The sequence below is a fragment of the Rattus rattus genome, chromosome 5 (genome assembly GCF_011064425.1).
Source record: "Rattus rattus isolate New Zealand chromosome 5, Rrattus_CSIRO_v1, whole genome shotgun sequence".
Lineage (NCBI taxonomy): Eukaryota > Metazoa > Chordata > Mammalia > Rodentia > Muridae > Rattus > Rattus rattus.
In genome coordinates, this window is record NC_046158.1 from 98,490,888 (window position 1) to 98,507,696 (window position 16,809).

General features: G+C 40.7%; 1 protein-coding gene across 4 annotated transcripts in view; it reads right to left on the reverse strand.

Moving 5' to 3' along the window:
• Positions 1-1,059: 1,059 nt before the first annotated feature.
• The window catches only part of Tmem87a (transmembrane protein 87A), a 45,026-nt gene continuing 29,276 nt past the window's right edge, over positions 1,060-16,809 (reverse strand). Inside the window, exons 11-20 of one of the 4 annotated variants that reach the window (XM_032904003.1) lie at positions 16,702-16,795; positions 15,205-15,273; positions 13,009-13,117; positions 11,864-11,922; positions 10,899-11,002; positions 7,494-7,567; positions 7,070-7,131; positions 4,124-4,176; positions 3,611-3,641; positions 1,060-2,308 (exon numbers count right to left, since the gene is read on the reverse strand). In XM_032904003.1, the coding sequence (XP_032759894.1) occupies positions 2,267-2,308; positions 3,611-3,641; positions 4,124-4,176; positions 7,070-7,131; positions 7,494-7,567; positions 10,899-11,002; positions 11,864-11,922; positions 13,009-13,117; positions 15,205-15,273; positions 16,702-16,795 (697 nt within the window). In that variant the 3' untranslated portion in view covers positions 1,060-2,266. Of the gene's footprint in view, positions 2,309-3,610; positions 3,642-4,123; positions 4,180-7,069; positions 7,132-7,493; positions 7,568-10,898; positions 11,003-11,863; positions 11,923-13,008; positions 13,118-15,204; positions 15,274-15,810; positions 15,883-16,701; positions 16,796-16,809 lie in introns of all 4 variants that reach the window. The other 3 variants (XM_032904001.1, XM_032904002.1, XM_032903999.1) reach the window with 3 other exon arrangements.

Genomic DNA, 16,809 nt, shown 5'->3' on the forward strand with positions numbered 1-16,809 from the left:
GCAAAATTCTAAAAGGATGGGTATGCTATGACATCCAGAGAACTGGGTCCTGGAAATTTTACTTTTTATACAGGATCAGTTTTTTTCATATGTAAGGAGCACTGCTTGTCCTATCTTTATCAGCTAATGTTCAGATAATCAAATAGAAGTAAATTGTCAAATGGTTAGACACACAATTTCTAATTAAAAGTCTTGAAATGTTAGAATGCCAACTATCATGTTAGGAAACAGTCTAATACTTTGAGTTCAAGATACAAGGACCAAGACCAATATTAAATTCCAAGAAAGGAATAGATCAACACCACCCAATCAAATTACCTTCTATGTCCTTCAGTCACATTATGTAACCAATCCCAATAACATAATGTCAGATCCAAGGCTATAAACTATGTGTTAGATTTCTGCTTTTTACATAGCAGCAGATTTCTTTTTCCTAAGTCTCCAATCAGCATCAAAGCACTCTAAAAACCACAGGACCCACTACCCTGCTGCATTGTAATTATTATTCCATCTGCTAAGTTTTACCTGCGACAGCACACACGATGCCACCAGCCACTGATAATGAATTACTTTCAGAATATACCTAATGTAGATTTCAAAAAAGCCACCATAGCAAAAAGCTGTAGAGAAGTGTTCCCTAAATGCTATTAACATTTTACTATGGTGTGCTGGTTAGCTTTTTATCAACCTGACACAAGCTATGTCTCTATCTGATTAGACTGTAGGCAAGTCTTTGGGGGCATTTTCCTGACTAATAATGATGTGGGAAGCCCAACCTCCTGGCACTCCTGGGCAGGCTGTTCTGGGCAGTGTTTCTCCATAGCCTCTGCTTAAGCCCCTGCCTTGGCTGTTCTCAATGATGGATTATGATAGGACCTGAAACAAACCCTTTCCTTCCCTGCTTTTGGAACAAACAGTAGGAGTTATTTTAAATTGTGGTCACATGTTTCAACAGAAAATAAGATAATCTGGATTAAAAGCCATAGAAAGAAATGTCTCTACTGGAATCTGAAAGACGGGTGTGCAGAGAAAATTTGAAATAAACAAGAAAGACACTGGTTTTGTTAAAATTTTTATATTAAAAAGTGGCATGAACTTTTCATGTAGAACAAAAATTTAGGGAAGGCAAAACTGGATAAAACCATTAAAACTGAAATACAGTGCTTCAAGTGAATCCCATCACCTGGTGATGCTATAAGCAGTCTCTAAGCCAACACCAGATACTAGAACCACCAATCTTAAAAAACAAAAAACAAAAAACAAACAAACAAAAAGAAAAAACAAAGAAAGCAGCAGTCTAGGGCCTCCAAAGCACTTCATGCAAGAATAACTGCTTGTAAAGCAACGGGACCTGCTCCCTCTCTAAGCTCCCCCTTCTGAAGCAGGATAACCCCTCTTGCAGGGTAAGTAATCACAGCACTGAAACAGAGTGCCTCTCGGCATCTAGTGTAATCCCAAAGAATGGCATGAAGGCCAACCAAGCATTGCCTGCGACTGCAATGCTGCCCTTGGAGGCTGACTGAAATGGAGTTAAAAGTTTTAGAGTGTGCACCACATTGCCAGCAATGGGATGTGTCATAATATCAGATGTCAGAAGAGTTAAGCTAATATTTCTCTTTAAAGCACATCTGAAATAGAAAAATCTTTAATATACACCATTTGTAAACAAAATTGCACTTGATTTTGAATCACATGTAACTTTCTCTCCCCCTCCCCCACCCCCCTTTTTGGTCACTGATAGATCTATGGTTCCTTAACTCAAAAGGGCCTATCTCCCTCAAACTACTTCTGCAAGATGTAATCTTGACTTCCCAGGAAACTCAAAAATAAAGGATAATTTCTCCCATTACCAATACAACTTCCTAAATAAATAAAACCACAGGCAGTTGCTCCTAGAGATGACAAACTATGGTGTAAATGACACAGTCCTTTTATAAACTTTAAACTTCCTAGTCTGACAGATTAAACAACAGAATAAAAGTTCAGGGACAACAAGTAGCTTGCAAAAACAGCCATGATGGGGTTTGGGAGGGAAGGGTGTCAATGATGTAAAGAAGCCTGTAGATTTTTCTCATCCTATGAATGTGTTTTCAGTAAGCTGTTCTTCTTGGCTGACACCTCTCCCCAGCTCCCAAGCACAAAGATCAAGGAACAGAGCAAGATGCCATTGCCTCCTTTAATTCCCATGGAGCAGTGCAGTGCAGAGGACTGACACGCGAGCCGTCTCCTCCCGGTACAGCCATCTTCAATGGCAGCTTCCTACTGTTTACTCCATCTTCGACCTTTCAAAGTGTGTGATCATTCGTTCCTGAGGAGGAGGGAAAGATTTATTCTAAGTAAATAACTTAAGATGGTCTAAATTCCAAATAAATTCACGTAATAACCATGTGTGCCATAGGTGGTGTCCTATGGAACATAGTACAGCTAGAGAGCAGAGGCCAAGGGAGGCCACTGACAGCAAACAGAAAGCAGAGGAAGACCTCAAGAAAGATACAGGAATCTTAAGGATGAAACCCGGAAACCAAAGTGTTGGGTGGAGCAATTCAGACTGGAAAGGTAGAGTTTTCACTGTTTCAATGGACAGAACAGCTAAAGGATTTGACATTTTTATAGTGCAGTACAGCAGCCAGTGAGAAATCAACAAATTGTTTTGGAGTCAGTTTAACACAATGAGTCAAAATCTGGTGAGATGTTCCTAAAACACTTTGTTACAATGATCAGAACACCCTAACATTCAAAAAATGAATGTAGTTAGTTCCATAAGCCTAGGCCACAATAAGACCACCTAAGTGCTTCTCAATGGACTATCTGAAGCCACAGTAAGACTAGAACCTTCAGCTGGAGAGAAGGTTCAGCAGGAGGAGAACAAGCAGCTCTTTCAGAAGACCTGATTCAGTTCCCAGCACCCACGTGCTGACCAACAACCTCCTGGAGCTGCAGTTCTAGGGGATCCAATGTCTTCCTCTGCACTCTGAGGCACCAGACATGCAAGTGCTGCAGACACACATGCAGCAGAAACACCCACGCACAGAAAATAAAATTTAAAAGACAAAATTTAAAGGGAAAAAAAAGATTTAAAATCAGCATAGATATTAGAGATACTAATCATAATATAACATCATTTGTTCTGATCTACCATACTCCTTTCTCAACACTATTCCCAGTTTGCCAAGATGAGAGTAGGATAAAGTTAAATTTCTTAAAGACAAAAGAACTACAAAGCCAGCTTTGTTTGTTTATTTTTCAAGACAAGGGTTCTCTGTGTAGCCCTGGCTGTCTCAGACTCACACTATAGACCAAGCTGGCCCTGAACTCAGAGATCTGCCTGCCTCTGTCTGAGTGCTGGGACTAATGGTAAGCATCGCCATACCTGGCTTGTTATTCAACTTTTAAATGAAAAATATTCAGAAGTCTGACCATGTAACACAGGAAAAGGGACTATGTACAAACAGAAATATAGAAGGAATCTTTGAATGCCCATTCCTATCTTTTTCAACCAAACCAGTCCATACGTCAGTACACAGATAGGATATTTCGTCAATGGAGAACTCATGCGTGGCTATTTAGCTACCAGATCAACTGAGATAAAGTCCATGATTTGATCACTAACCTCATCTGAGTCCAGCAAGGCCGGAAGTGCTCTGCAGAAAAACATAATATTAAATAAGGTCACAAACTTTTCGTGAAGGACACTAGAATAACTAATAAAACTTAAAGCTTTTTTTTTTTTTTACAACTTAGCTAAGATTTGTACCTCTTTTAAGATAAAAGCAAATAAAAATAATCAGAATTATTCAAGTTATAAAGAAAGAATAAAACATATTCTACAGAGTGGCAGGGTCAATGTCTCATTAACATTATAACTCCAAGAAGAAATTTAGAAATTTAAAAAGAACTAGCCTACGGATTTTAGGCTGACCTAGAGCTAAATCTTTCTAAATAGAAATATCATTCAAATGAGTAGTCCCAATTATTTTTGTTTTTATGTTACTCCTAATATATAAAGCATTCCTTGATACTCCATATTCTCACTAGACTTCTCCTCAGTTTACCTACTGAAAACAATAATAAAGTAACACTAATACTGAAATATGATTCTTAAGGTAATAATTCAAAAACTTACACATCAGTCACAGAAGAAGGAACATTTTCTTCTACCCACTTCAAATCATCTTCCTGCTGAGAACATATAAATACCAGCTATTACTAAAACATACCAATAGATAACATATCTCAAGAATAGATCTGAATTCATTAGAACTTTATTTTCTTAGCAAACTTTTGTTATCCTACATAGCACACATATATAACAAATGAGTCTGATAGAAAATTCTATTAAACTCTTTTCTTCAAATACCTTTGACTAACATCTCCCTAGTATCCCATTAGTGTTAATTTATAAATGTTACAGTTTTCTCTTAACTCGGCTAGTTCCCAAATAATCGAGACTGGACTGTTTTATTTATTTAACAGCTTTATGGCACAACAACTGACCAGTATTAATCTATTTGAATCCTCTAACCAAATCTAGCTCTCTTCCAGCCTTAATTCCCGAGATAACTTGCATTCTATAGCTTTCTCTGTTCCAGCTGTTTTCTCATGATGTCTCCCTAGATCATTTCCCCACCCTTCCTCTCATTCATTGGCTGATCAGCTCTTTATTGACCAATCAGGGAATAATTGAAAAGCAATGTTTATACAACATTGAGATAGGAGAGAAGATTATCAGAATAAGGACTGCAACCAGATATGGGGGCACAGAACTCAACATTTGAATAACACAAGAATGATTTTTACATAGTGCACAGTAACATTGTGCCTACAAATCCCTCTTCCAATTACCACTCAGTCTTTTCCTGTAACTTCAACATTATTACTTCACAAATTGTTTTTCTGGGCTTTGGCTTATTTAACAAACTGTCTTCTAGTTCACCAGTTCCTGAGAGTGTCAGGATTTCCTTCTATTTTAAGAATAAATGGTATTTGACTGGGCATTTACACACTTAATTAAGTGATCCACTGAATGAAACATGTTTGTTCTTAAGACAGTGTTTCTCTGTGTAGCCCTGGTTGGCTGGCCTTGAACTCAGAGATCTGCCTGCCTCTCACTGGGTGCTGGGATTAAGGCACAAGCATACAGCAGGTTCCGTGAGTGAATCTTAACTGAAGTATCTTTGCTCTTGAGGCTGCAACAACTAGCCTGGAAACGCAGGCATCCTTTCAGCACAGACCTATGATTGCATGGCCAAAAGCAGGATTACGAGGTCACAGAGTAAGTAAGTAGCTTTACTTGGATTTTTCAGGAATTCTCCACACTAACCTACATTCAGCAGAGCACAGAAGTGACAGCTCACTGTGGTTTTATTTTGCATTTCTTGATTATCTGTGGTGAGCATTTTAAAAACGTACATTTGTAATGTCTTCCTGTGAGGATTTCTATTTAATGCCTTTGCCCCCTTTTAATCAGCATGTTTTCTTGCTACTGACTTATTTTGAGTTCCTTATACACGTTAGCCATGTTGTCTCTCACTCTGGGGTTGTGCACTCACTCCTGTTGACTGTTTGCTCTGCCATACAGCAGCCTTTTGGTTTGAGGTAACTCTGTGTGATGACTGTCTTACTGATTTCGAGGCCTGGATTGCTTGATACAAATGTAAACATCTCTTTATGCAGCCCAGTATGATGTAGTGTCTCTCTGGTTTTCTTCTTTGAGTTTTACGGTTTCAGGCCTTACATTTAAGACCTTAATCAGCAACCTACAAATTCACCCCATTAATGGTACTGGGGATTAAAATTGAACCTAGGACCTCATTCATATGAGGCTGGTACTCTACAACTGAACTATATTCCTACAGCCTCTAATTCATTTAGAATAGAATTCCAGTTTCTTCAACACTACTGATTGGAAAACAAAACATTTTCCTTTTCCCATTATGTGTCCTTAGTACCTCTGTCAAAATTCAGGTGACCAGAAGTGTGCAAGTTTACCCTTTGGGCTCTCTACTACGGTCCACTGGTTCACCATACGGTTTTGATTACAATGGCTCTATAGGTTGTTTTTATTTGTCCTGTAAGTTATACCTGGGACTCACACATGATGAACATATTCTACTGTGAACTATAGCGCTAGTGCCCTGTGTAACATTCTGTGTACATCTAAGTATCTATGTGTTCATGTATGTGCAGGTATGTATGAGTATCTGTGCACTCAGGCCAGATAGCAACGTTTGTCTTTCTCAATCATTCTTCACTTTTAAAAAATTATATTTATTCATTTATAGTTGTCTGGAACAACTGGGGGGAGCTAGTTCTCTCTACTAAAACTCAGGTCATCGGGCTTGGCAGCACAGCCTTTAATCACTGAGCCATCTGACACACACCTTACTTTCTGAGACAAGTTTTCTCACTGAATCTGGAGTACACTGATTAGCTAGACAGGCTGACCAGCAAACACTAAAGACGTTCCTATCTCCACCTCCCAAACCTGGGCTACACATGGTACCTGGGCATTCGATGCTAGGCCTGGCTCTCTGTGCTCAGGCCCCTATGCTTACAGAGAGATGTTCTACCCACAGAACAGAGCCACCTTCTCAGTCCCACATTCTGAAGCCCAATTAGTATGATATCTTCAGCTTTGGTCTTTTCTCAAGAACACTTCAACTACTTAGGTGTTTTGCTTTTACTTTTGCGGTTTCTTACAAATACTGCAGTTGCTTTTTAAAAAGGAGATTATGAAATATGTCCCTGGAATTTTGCTAGTGATAACAATAACTGCTTTCAGGTAAGTATGGGTGTTATAAAGGTAAATGTAGGCTAGCAAGATGGCTGCTATCAAGCCTGAAGACCTGGATTCAATCACTAGAACTCACATGGTAGCAAGAGAGAATCAACTCATGAGAGTTGTTGTCTGACCTGCACATATCCTACTCCACTCATACCCACATGCAGAAAAACAGAAATGTAGTATGTACAAAAATTATCACTAAGGCCTAATTCACTGCCATCTTGGGTTCTACTGCAGGCCACAGACCAGGACAAGATCACAAAGGAAGGAAAGCGCCCCACTTACTGTTTTGTTTGCTTTACTATTCCCATTTGGTTCCTGCTTGGTACTTCTCATTTTCATTCCTTCTGCAAAAAGAAAGGAAAAACAACCCCTACATAGATTGGTGAACTCTCCTCACACAGCAACAAAAGCAACAACATATTCAGAGATTTAAACTTACTACCTGAATTATGCATCAGATGCTTCCTTACCCTAATCTTTGTAATAAAAAGTTCAAAGCAATTTGTCTCACTTCTACAAGAAACCTGGACATTTAATGTAGAAGTATCACTCAGTTTATCACGGTTCACCGAAAACCTTGTTATTCTCTCTTCATCCTAACTTTTCCAAATGAAGAACTCATGGTTTTTTTTGTTTTTTTTTTTCTTTGAAAAAAAATACTGAGAGCACTAATCAGAACATCGAGTTTTCCTTCTGCAAAGCTCACCAAAGCTTTCCTTCAACATCGGTTCCTTCTGCTCATCCTCTTCATCTTCCTCTGACAATGGTGAGAAGGCAAACCTGACAAAAGAGAGAATAGAAGGGAGTTCACCAGGGAACAGCCTCTCTCGGAGTATCACAGAACATACACTGAAACTGCAATGTTTCTTCCCCTTTACAAAGTTCTTACAAGCCTGTATCATCAACTAAGTGGCAGGACAGCATGAGCCACAGACTACCTGTGACTTTAGACAAGTTACCTAACTTCCTCATGTGCAAATAGAGACAAGAAAACAATAGTCAAAGCACTCAATACTTTCTGAAAAGTATAGTCAAGCAGGGTGAGCAGCACAGAGCTATAATCCAGCACTAGGGAGGCTGAGGCTAAATTGTGAGGGGATCTCCATGCCTTCAGAAGGTTCTTATTTTTGTTGTTTTGTTTTGTTTTTTTTGAGACAGAGTTTCTCTGTGTAGCCCTGGGTATAACTGGAACTCACTCTGTAGACCAGACTGGCCTTGAACTCAGAGATCTTCATGTCCCTGCCTCTTGAGTACTGGTTTTAAAGGTGTATGCCAGCACCACTCAATCAGGAGGTCCTTGCTTGGTAGGCATATCTTTGTTTCCTTTGGGTTCTAACAGTATGGTCTGTATAAGGGGGGGGGGGCGGGGGTGCAGGCCATGTCATATGAGAACTAATGTCCATATTAGTTCTGACCAGAAAATGGAAACTAAAGGTTATTAGCCTGACCACCAGGAAGGATGTTAAGTGTAAGGTTAGCCACACAGCTGTATGTAATTGAGCCCCAACAGAATCTCTGGGTTCAGGTTTCCCAGGCTGGTAAGACTCTGCAGTCATATACTTGACCAAAAGAAAGTAGCACTGCTGGGGATATTGCAGACAAGACACCTAGAAGCTTTGGTTTGGTTCCCTCCAGACTCAGCACCTACTTGCTTTTCTTGGCTTATGATAGCTTTTATTCTTTCTCTGAAATAAACAGCAAACAAGAGCCTAATGTCTGCAGTGACCTTTGTTTGTCCATCTAGTAAATTACTAAACCTGTGAAGGAAGGCAGGTTTGCATTTAGCAGTAAGTTTGCAGCGAGCAGGAGACTGGCCACAGTCTTGTCTAGGCTCTTCTTCCAGACTCTGGAGCTTGACTTTCTTTGGTTATAAGTAGAATTAGTTCTTTGCTATTGCAGGATCGTATGTGGGTGTTTGTTTCAGGGTATGGAATGAGAGAGCAGATGCTAACTAATAAATGAATAAAATACCTATGATTTAGAAAACTGTGAAGTGAAGGAGGCAGAATGTGGGGTGCTGTTTAACAGTTTCCTCAAAGAATAAAACATTCTAACCTGCAGGGAAGTTCCTTAAACAGGAAGGCAAACAACACAAAATAGCTTCTACAAGTTCCTGAAACCAAACAGATTCACTAAAACCCTTGCAGAGTAAGCAATAAAACTTGAGAGTTCCTCTCAGAGGTGGAAAGCTGAGTTCCAAAAAAGATTCAGCCAGGCTGCAAAGACTCTCAGACAAGGCAAGGAAGGTACAATGGTTCTGAGAGCAGACCAGCTGCCTACAAGAAGAAACACCAGCCAGGCTGCCTGGAAGAGGGTTAGAGCAATTGAGGCACATGCAAAGGACACTCTTCAACCTGTTGGGCTATGCAGTGTGCTCCAGGTCCCCAGCTTTGTGAGCTGTCACCCAGGCTGGGGTGCATTTTGGTGATGCAGCTGTCTTTGAAGTCATTCCTGCTCCCATAAGTGACCCCTCCTCCATATTCCATTAAGTAACCCCAATAAAGCTCACTCGGTTTGGTAGTACCCGTACTTTAGTCTGTTGTTCCCTCCCTATCTGGGGTGGGTAGACGAGTTTTCCAAGGGAAAATTTTTTCACACAACAGGGTGGGGAGAACAGGACAAGGGGATATTAGATACATCATTGATGTACAGGGCATTATTATACCTTTATCTTAAGTTTAATTCTCACATATAACACCATTAACATAACTAAGCAATTACCACAGTGTCATAAAGAATGCAGGGAAAAGAAAGGGAAAAAAGCAGGACAGTAATGGGAAAACTTTTAAAGACAGAGGAAAGGAAACCTTTAAACCTAATTACAGCTAATGAGTAACAAACTGAGGACAGATATAACAGGGGCTCCCAAAGCTGTACATTCCTCCCTACCAGTACTCTTTCAGCTCGCTTTTATTTTCTTTCATAGCTTTTCTCTATTACTTCGCTTTTTACCTAGTGAATACACAGTAAGAGCATACTTTAAAACACAGCAAAGCCATTTTCACCTGTCTTCTTTTCCAGTTTTTATTTGCATATCTGATAATTAAGTTCTTACTCTCCCCTTTTTTGGTTATGTGATTTAACATAAGCTCTTAATCATCTAAATATAAGAGGGGAAAAGAGAACGGGAACAGCGGTGTGGGTGCTGATAAAGATGGGGTAGCTCCTATCCAGGACTACCTGCACTGAACAAATACCATCACATGACGACCTTAACTCCAGAGTCATTCCAGACTTTCATCTCACCGTATCAGTACCGTAAGCTAGACAAGGCCTACAGAGAGATTCTCCATTATTTTCTCCTATATTTACCTAAACCAATTTAGTAGGCCAGAGCATAACAAACAGCTCTGGCAGGCCTTCCCTCCTCCTTGCTAACACCATTAGATTACATTCCTACTGCTAGTAACCAAGTTCTAGTCCCTTATTTGACCACCTCCTCCCCTGAAGCGGACTACCAAGGTCTGGCTATCAAATACTGAAGTCCAGCAATCAAAGCCCACTTGTGGCTACCCTAATTAATCTGTCCAATCAAAAACCCCTACCCTGACATGGGGTTTCCTTTTACCTTTATATACCACCATTTTCCTATGGGGCACATCTGCCTCTTCTCTATACAGACACAGTTCTTAGGACAAATATCCTCGCCCCTTCTGCTCTGTTCCCACATCCTCTAATCTCCTGCTTTGTCTTTCATTCCCTGACCTGTGTCCCTCTGTGCTGAGAACTTGGTCTTGGGATGTCTTGTTAACTGAAGAGCTAAGGAGTGTCTGCCATGTCCACTGTGCAGCACTGACAGCGTCCCTAACACACCACCCCTATCTGACTGACAGAGGGGTCACCTGGGAGTCCTGACAGCTTCCCTAACACACCACCCTATCTGACTGACAGAGGGGTCACCTGGGAGTCCTGACAGCTTCCCTAACACACCACCCTATCTGACTGACAGAGGGGTCATCCTGGGAGTCCTGACAGCTTCCCTAACACACCACCCTATCTGACTGACAGAGGGATTATCCTGGGAGTCCTGACAGCCTCCCTAACACACCATCCCTATCTGACTGACAGAGGGGTCACCTGGGAGCAGAATAAGTAAAAAGAGCCCAAGTACCTCTGGTTATTTGCTGATGGTCGCCAGAGAATCATGATGACAAAGAGGATCATGGAAAACAGCAATCTCCAAATGGCATCATCTACCCACAGCTCCCGCCAGTCCTGCAGTAAGAGGAAAATGCATAACACTTTATGTATATACTATCACCATTCACAACCCCTTGGCATAGAACAAAAATTTACACACTGAAGCTGTGTTTACTCAATTGTTTCTCACTTTGTCATACTTACTGTGCACCAGCAAGCTGCACAGAGTACCTATCAAAGTGTCACAGCTCCCAGAATTCTTAGGGACAGTAACATTTGGATGCTAATTTTTAAATTATAACATATATGAGAAACTAGGCTGGCCTCTAACTCAGATATCTGCCTATCTTTGAGTCCTAAGTGCTGAGAATAAAGGTGCGCACCACTACACCCAGTTTAGGCTAAATTTCTAATCCCCCTGCTGGGATTAAAACTGTGTGCCATCGTGCCTGGTCCTACTGCCAATTTTCTGTCATTTGTTGTTTACCAGTGTGACCAAAAGAGAGCACTGCCTATCTCCACAGAGATCCTATAGCCCACAGCCTCTGTCTAGATGCAAAGAACAAGGCTTTACTCAGATTAGCATCACTCATACATGGTGTTCAGTACTTCGTGAGATCCTGGATTAAGGCAAGCTTGCAATATGAGAGGCTGTGGTTACCATCCACAGAATTCTTTTCTATGATAAGCAGGTCATATAAAACACACCAGTGAGGGCTGGGGTATGGCTTAGTGGCAAAGCTCCTGCCTAGAATACAAAGGGGCCTGGGTTCAGTCCCTAAGAGGAATAAATAACAAACCAGTATATCACACATATGACACCACAGACTGCTTAGGAGCAGAAGCCTGGCCCTAAATTCTTATACCTTCTAAGAATCATGGACTACCATATAATCAACATGCTCAAACTCATAACTGCACATATTTATAACTTACCGACTGGCAAGTCACTATTCTGAATTTCATGGTCGTCCAGATGATGAACACTATAGATGCTAGCAGGAAATGAAAAACCTGGTCAGAACATGAGTGGCAATTTACACCCAAATTACATTCACTGATCTTGAACAAACTCAATTCCATATTTCTGACCCAAAACACTATTATCACTTAGTTATTTTCAATATAAATTTATAAACGCCTACCATCAGTAAGGCCCATAATATTACTTATTGCCAACATTTTCTGTAAATACAGTTTTGCAATCATTTTGACTTTATGATCTGGCTGCTTCAATAACTCTAGGAATTAGAACAACAGCTAATAGAATTTTGATAATATTTTCCCAATATTATCAAAGAAATTTTTTCCTTCTCGAACTCATTTTTTTTTTTTTTTTGGTTCTTTTTTTTCGAGCTGGGGACTGAACCCAGGGCCTTGCGCTTCCTAGGCAAGCGCTCTACCACTGAGCTAAATCCCCAACCCCTCGAACTCATTTTTTGAGGAAGTACCTCTCACTGAAATTGGAGCTCTCTGACTGGGTAGACTCGTAGTTCATTGATTTGGGAAGACTGACTGACCGCGGGCTCCAGGGACTCTGGATTTCCACCATTGCTGGCTTTTTACGTTGCTCCTGAGGCTCTGAACTAAGATCTTCATGCTTGTGTGGCAGTACTTATCTATGAAGCCACCTTCCAACCCCATGCCTGGCTTTCACATGAGGAGGAGGGATCCAAACTTCCCTTACACTTATACAGCAAGCATTGCAGAACCATCTCCCCTACTCCTAATCTTTTTTTAAAAAGATCATAAATATTTTAAAGTACTTGAACTTTGACTGCTTTCCTTGAGTGAAAAACAAGACTTTCTCTAACTACCAATGGCCCTCTCAGGCTAAGGATTTCTGTTCTGGCTTAGCAGTTAAGAGCACTGGCTGCTTTTCCAGAGAACCCAGGTGGTTTACAACTGTCCATAACTCCAGTTACAGGGGATCTGATTCCCTTTTCTGGCTCTGCATCAGGTACAGATGTGGTGCTCAGACACATGCAGGCAAAACACCATACAAATAAAAAATGAAGATAATTTCTGTTCTAAAGGAAACCACAGGGTCATAATGCAACATTTAAACATTCTAAACTTACCTGCCACTGCCAAGATAAGCGTATTGGTGAAATGTCGGTACAGAGAGAGCTTTACGATGTTCCTCCGAAGTTTTAATAGCTTCATGGTTTGAGTCAAGCTAATGAATATGTGTTTGCAAGTCAAGGAATTAAACATTCAAAAGAGGAAGTAACTTAGTCCCCGGGTTGAGGATCTAGGATCTGACTTGTAAAGTTACAGATCTCATAGACTTATAGCTCTGATTTTCACTTATTCTCACAGACACTGCAACCTCACCATGACTAATGAGAAAATAATCACTTCAATAAGACAGAAAAAATTACAGAATGAGGATGAGAATGAAGAAATAAGAGGAAAAGTAGACGGAAACAAGGAAAGTATAGGCTTGCTAGAAGAACTGTAAAATATGAAAACAATCATGGAAATGATAAAGTGAGCAACGTGCACGGGGCAGGTTAACACCACTTCTGTGTAAGTGGGTATTCCTGTCCTCCTCTGTCCCAGCTAATCCACTGTAGCTAATCACAATCACATGATCACGATCACATGTGCCCACAGCTGCCCAGAGTCCCCAAGTAGCACCAGAAGCTGCCCACACTACTGTGAGCTAAGTAAGAGGACCCAACAACTGTCTGAGGATCCCAGGCCAGTTAGCTACCAAAGCAGTGAGGTTTCATTTTAAGAACTTTACTCCCAACTAGGAGCACCCACGGAAAGACAAAAGGGAAGTGATGACTACCACAGATGACACCTGCTCTCAAGCCTAAGTGTCAGAGGGGCAGACAAGAAAATGAAGGCACTGGGGCTGAGACAGCTCGGCTGCAGAGATGCTTGCCACCCAGCAACCCAGCCTGATAAGCTGAGCTCCAACCCCAGAAGCCACAAGAGGTGAAGGAGAGAACTTCTAGGAAGGCATCCTCTAACCTTCACATGTGCACTGTGGTGTGCATTCCCCATTTCAAACACAATTTTAAAAATGAAATATAAAGGGCCTGAGAGCCAGCTCAGCAGTTAGGACTACATACTGCTCTTGCAGACAGCCAGGCTCAGGATGCCCGGCACTCACATCAAGCAGCTCACAATGGCTGGCGACTCCAAATCAAGGGGCTCCAGATCTCTTCTGGCCTCTGCAGGTAAGGTAGTCATGTGCACAATGTATACATACACACACAATTGAAATTTAAATCTTGACGATGAAATAAGGTTACAAAAACTGAAGGGAGCTAGGCTCCTCCTGCCTGTCAGAGCTCTTCCTGATTCCTAAGCCTACCTTATCGTTCCCTCTCAAGTACTCAAGAATCACAGTACTTGATTCTCAGGCCTTTTTGCTATATGGCAATCTACTCAAATTTGCAAAATTATACTTTTGTCCATATTATGCTTTTTTTCCCCTTTGGAAACAGGATTTCTCTGTGTATCCCTGGCTGTTCTGGAGCTCACTCTGTAGTCCAGGCCGGCTAGAGATCCACCTGCCTCTCCCCCAAACCCCCCTACAAGTGCTGGGATTAAAGGCACGCACCGCCATCACCCCACTCACTGTTCGTACAACCATCACAACCTATCAGGACAAAACTGCTGCACGACTGCACCTGTACACACACATACATAAAGACAAACCAACTTTAAAATGCCCGTACAAGATAAACTCCAAAAACCTGAACCCAAGAGGTCAACTCCCTACTGCACAAATGTTTAAGGAACAGGAATAGAAACTTGTTTATCTGCTGTCATTTTGTGACTGAATCAACATTTGTTTTGAAGAGTGATAGGCAAGTTCTATGTGAAAGAACAAACTCACCCTTCAGGGGCTGAAACCTGCCTTTCTAGTAATGAGACAGACAGGATCAATCCTCTTAAATAATTCCAAAACATATCTTAGGGATCAAATTCTTTTCACAGGCATCAGAGAATTTCATAATTGGAAAGAGCAGGATCAGAGCTGCCAAAGATTCTAATACAAAGAACAAAGCCAAAATCAAGGTCCATTTTAAAAAGAGAAGGCAGAAGTTTTTATCTTGTGCTTAGCAACCCAAATTCTGTGATTTTAAGAATGACAATACAAAAACAAACAGAAGTGCTTACCTGAGCCCTCAGGCCATTCACATATAAAATAAACCATTTCCCAGACCAAGGAGCAATCAACAGAAAGATTAATGGAAGCCCATCTCCAAGGGGAGAAAATGAATGGCCGTCAAACAAGCCAATGAGAAGGATATCCACCAGCACAGGGCAGTGTCTAGGAAAGCCAAGGGTATAAAGGCCAAGGAAGCAAGATCAGTCTGGGCCTGCAGACAAAGAAAAAGAGGATGAAAACAGATGAACAGAGCAGGAGGAGAGACCAGCACATGGTTCTGCATTTACATAGTCAGCGGGAATGGGTCTGCATATGAACCTGAGAAAAGCACAAGGGCTAGCACTTGGTAAATACTCCTCCCTTCCTACATCTGCAGATGGCATGCAGCTATAAATGATTCACACAAACTCAAAACTGCTACAGAATACTACCATAGTGTTCCTATGTGAGAACACCGTAAAAAAGCCCTCGTGTTTATGACCCTATCCCATCTTGATTTCCTACTATTATTTAGACTAAAATCTAAAAAAAAAAGTATCTCTCACATTTTAAATAATTATCAAATCACTAACATACTAAGAATTATTGATTCTCAGAGTAACATAATGAAATGTTAACTAATAATAGTTTACTCTAAAATTAAGTGACCTTTCTGCAAAACAACATTCTTAGTTTCTATAAATTTGTATCTAAGAGGTTTTGTATATAATTCTAACAACCCAATCACCAGAGAATTATTAAAGGATATCCATAAAATAATACAGGCATCAATTGCAGAGAGGGCCAGGCTTACTATCAGAGCCAATGAGTAAGAAAAATACTACAGTAATGGTAGAGGAGAGAGAGTGAATTGACAAGAGGGTTAGAGTTGCTAAATGTCTAAAGAGACTATACTCAGAGGACAGGGCATGGGACAGTGTGGTTTGCAAAACAAATTACAATCAGAAGCATCGTATGGAAGGGGAACTGTCTCGAAACTAAAGGCGTTCAGTTTCACTAAGGGCAAAGCCAAGTGTACAGAACTTGGCATGTGGGTTATGACAATTTGAGGATTTTTTTAACAAATGAAATAACTGAAATGGCCCAGGAAGCCCACCTCTTCCCTGGAAATGGACTGTGTGAAACTTAGTTGCATTTAAGTTTTTAAACCTTAAGTTCTGGACAAACAGAGAACACTGTTAGGGGAGCTAGTAAATGGGGGTAAAAAAACCAAATACTTACCAATCTGGGGGTAGTGGAAAGAGGACATTCATTACAGCTTATATACTAAATTTACCAAGCTCTAATAGATGAGATTAGAAAATCTTAAATGAGCATCCCTATTTCAAAACTCCAAGCCCACAACAATGCAAAAAGTTTTCAGATTTTGTATTTTAGGATGTTGAATTTTTAGATTAAAGGACACTCAACCAAAAGGGTCTATGCAAACATTCTAAAATCAAAAAAACTCTGAAATGTGAAACACTCCTGGTCTCTTCACACTTCACTCAAGAAAAGGGTGCTCAACCTGATGTTGAAAGTCAGACCCTGTGGGCCACAAGAGCACACACTTACTGATTCAAGATAGAAATATAACTCTGACCACAAAAACTCAGACTAAGAAAAAATAAGTCATTCATTCATTCTAAGCAATACTGACCCCTGTAACTCTGAGGACTCCTTCCATGCCAGAGAATAAAAGATAAAGTGCCCCTGCCACCACAACCTTGTGAAGAGTGACTCCAAGGCGAGGCCTAAAATGGAAGCA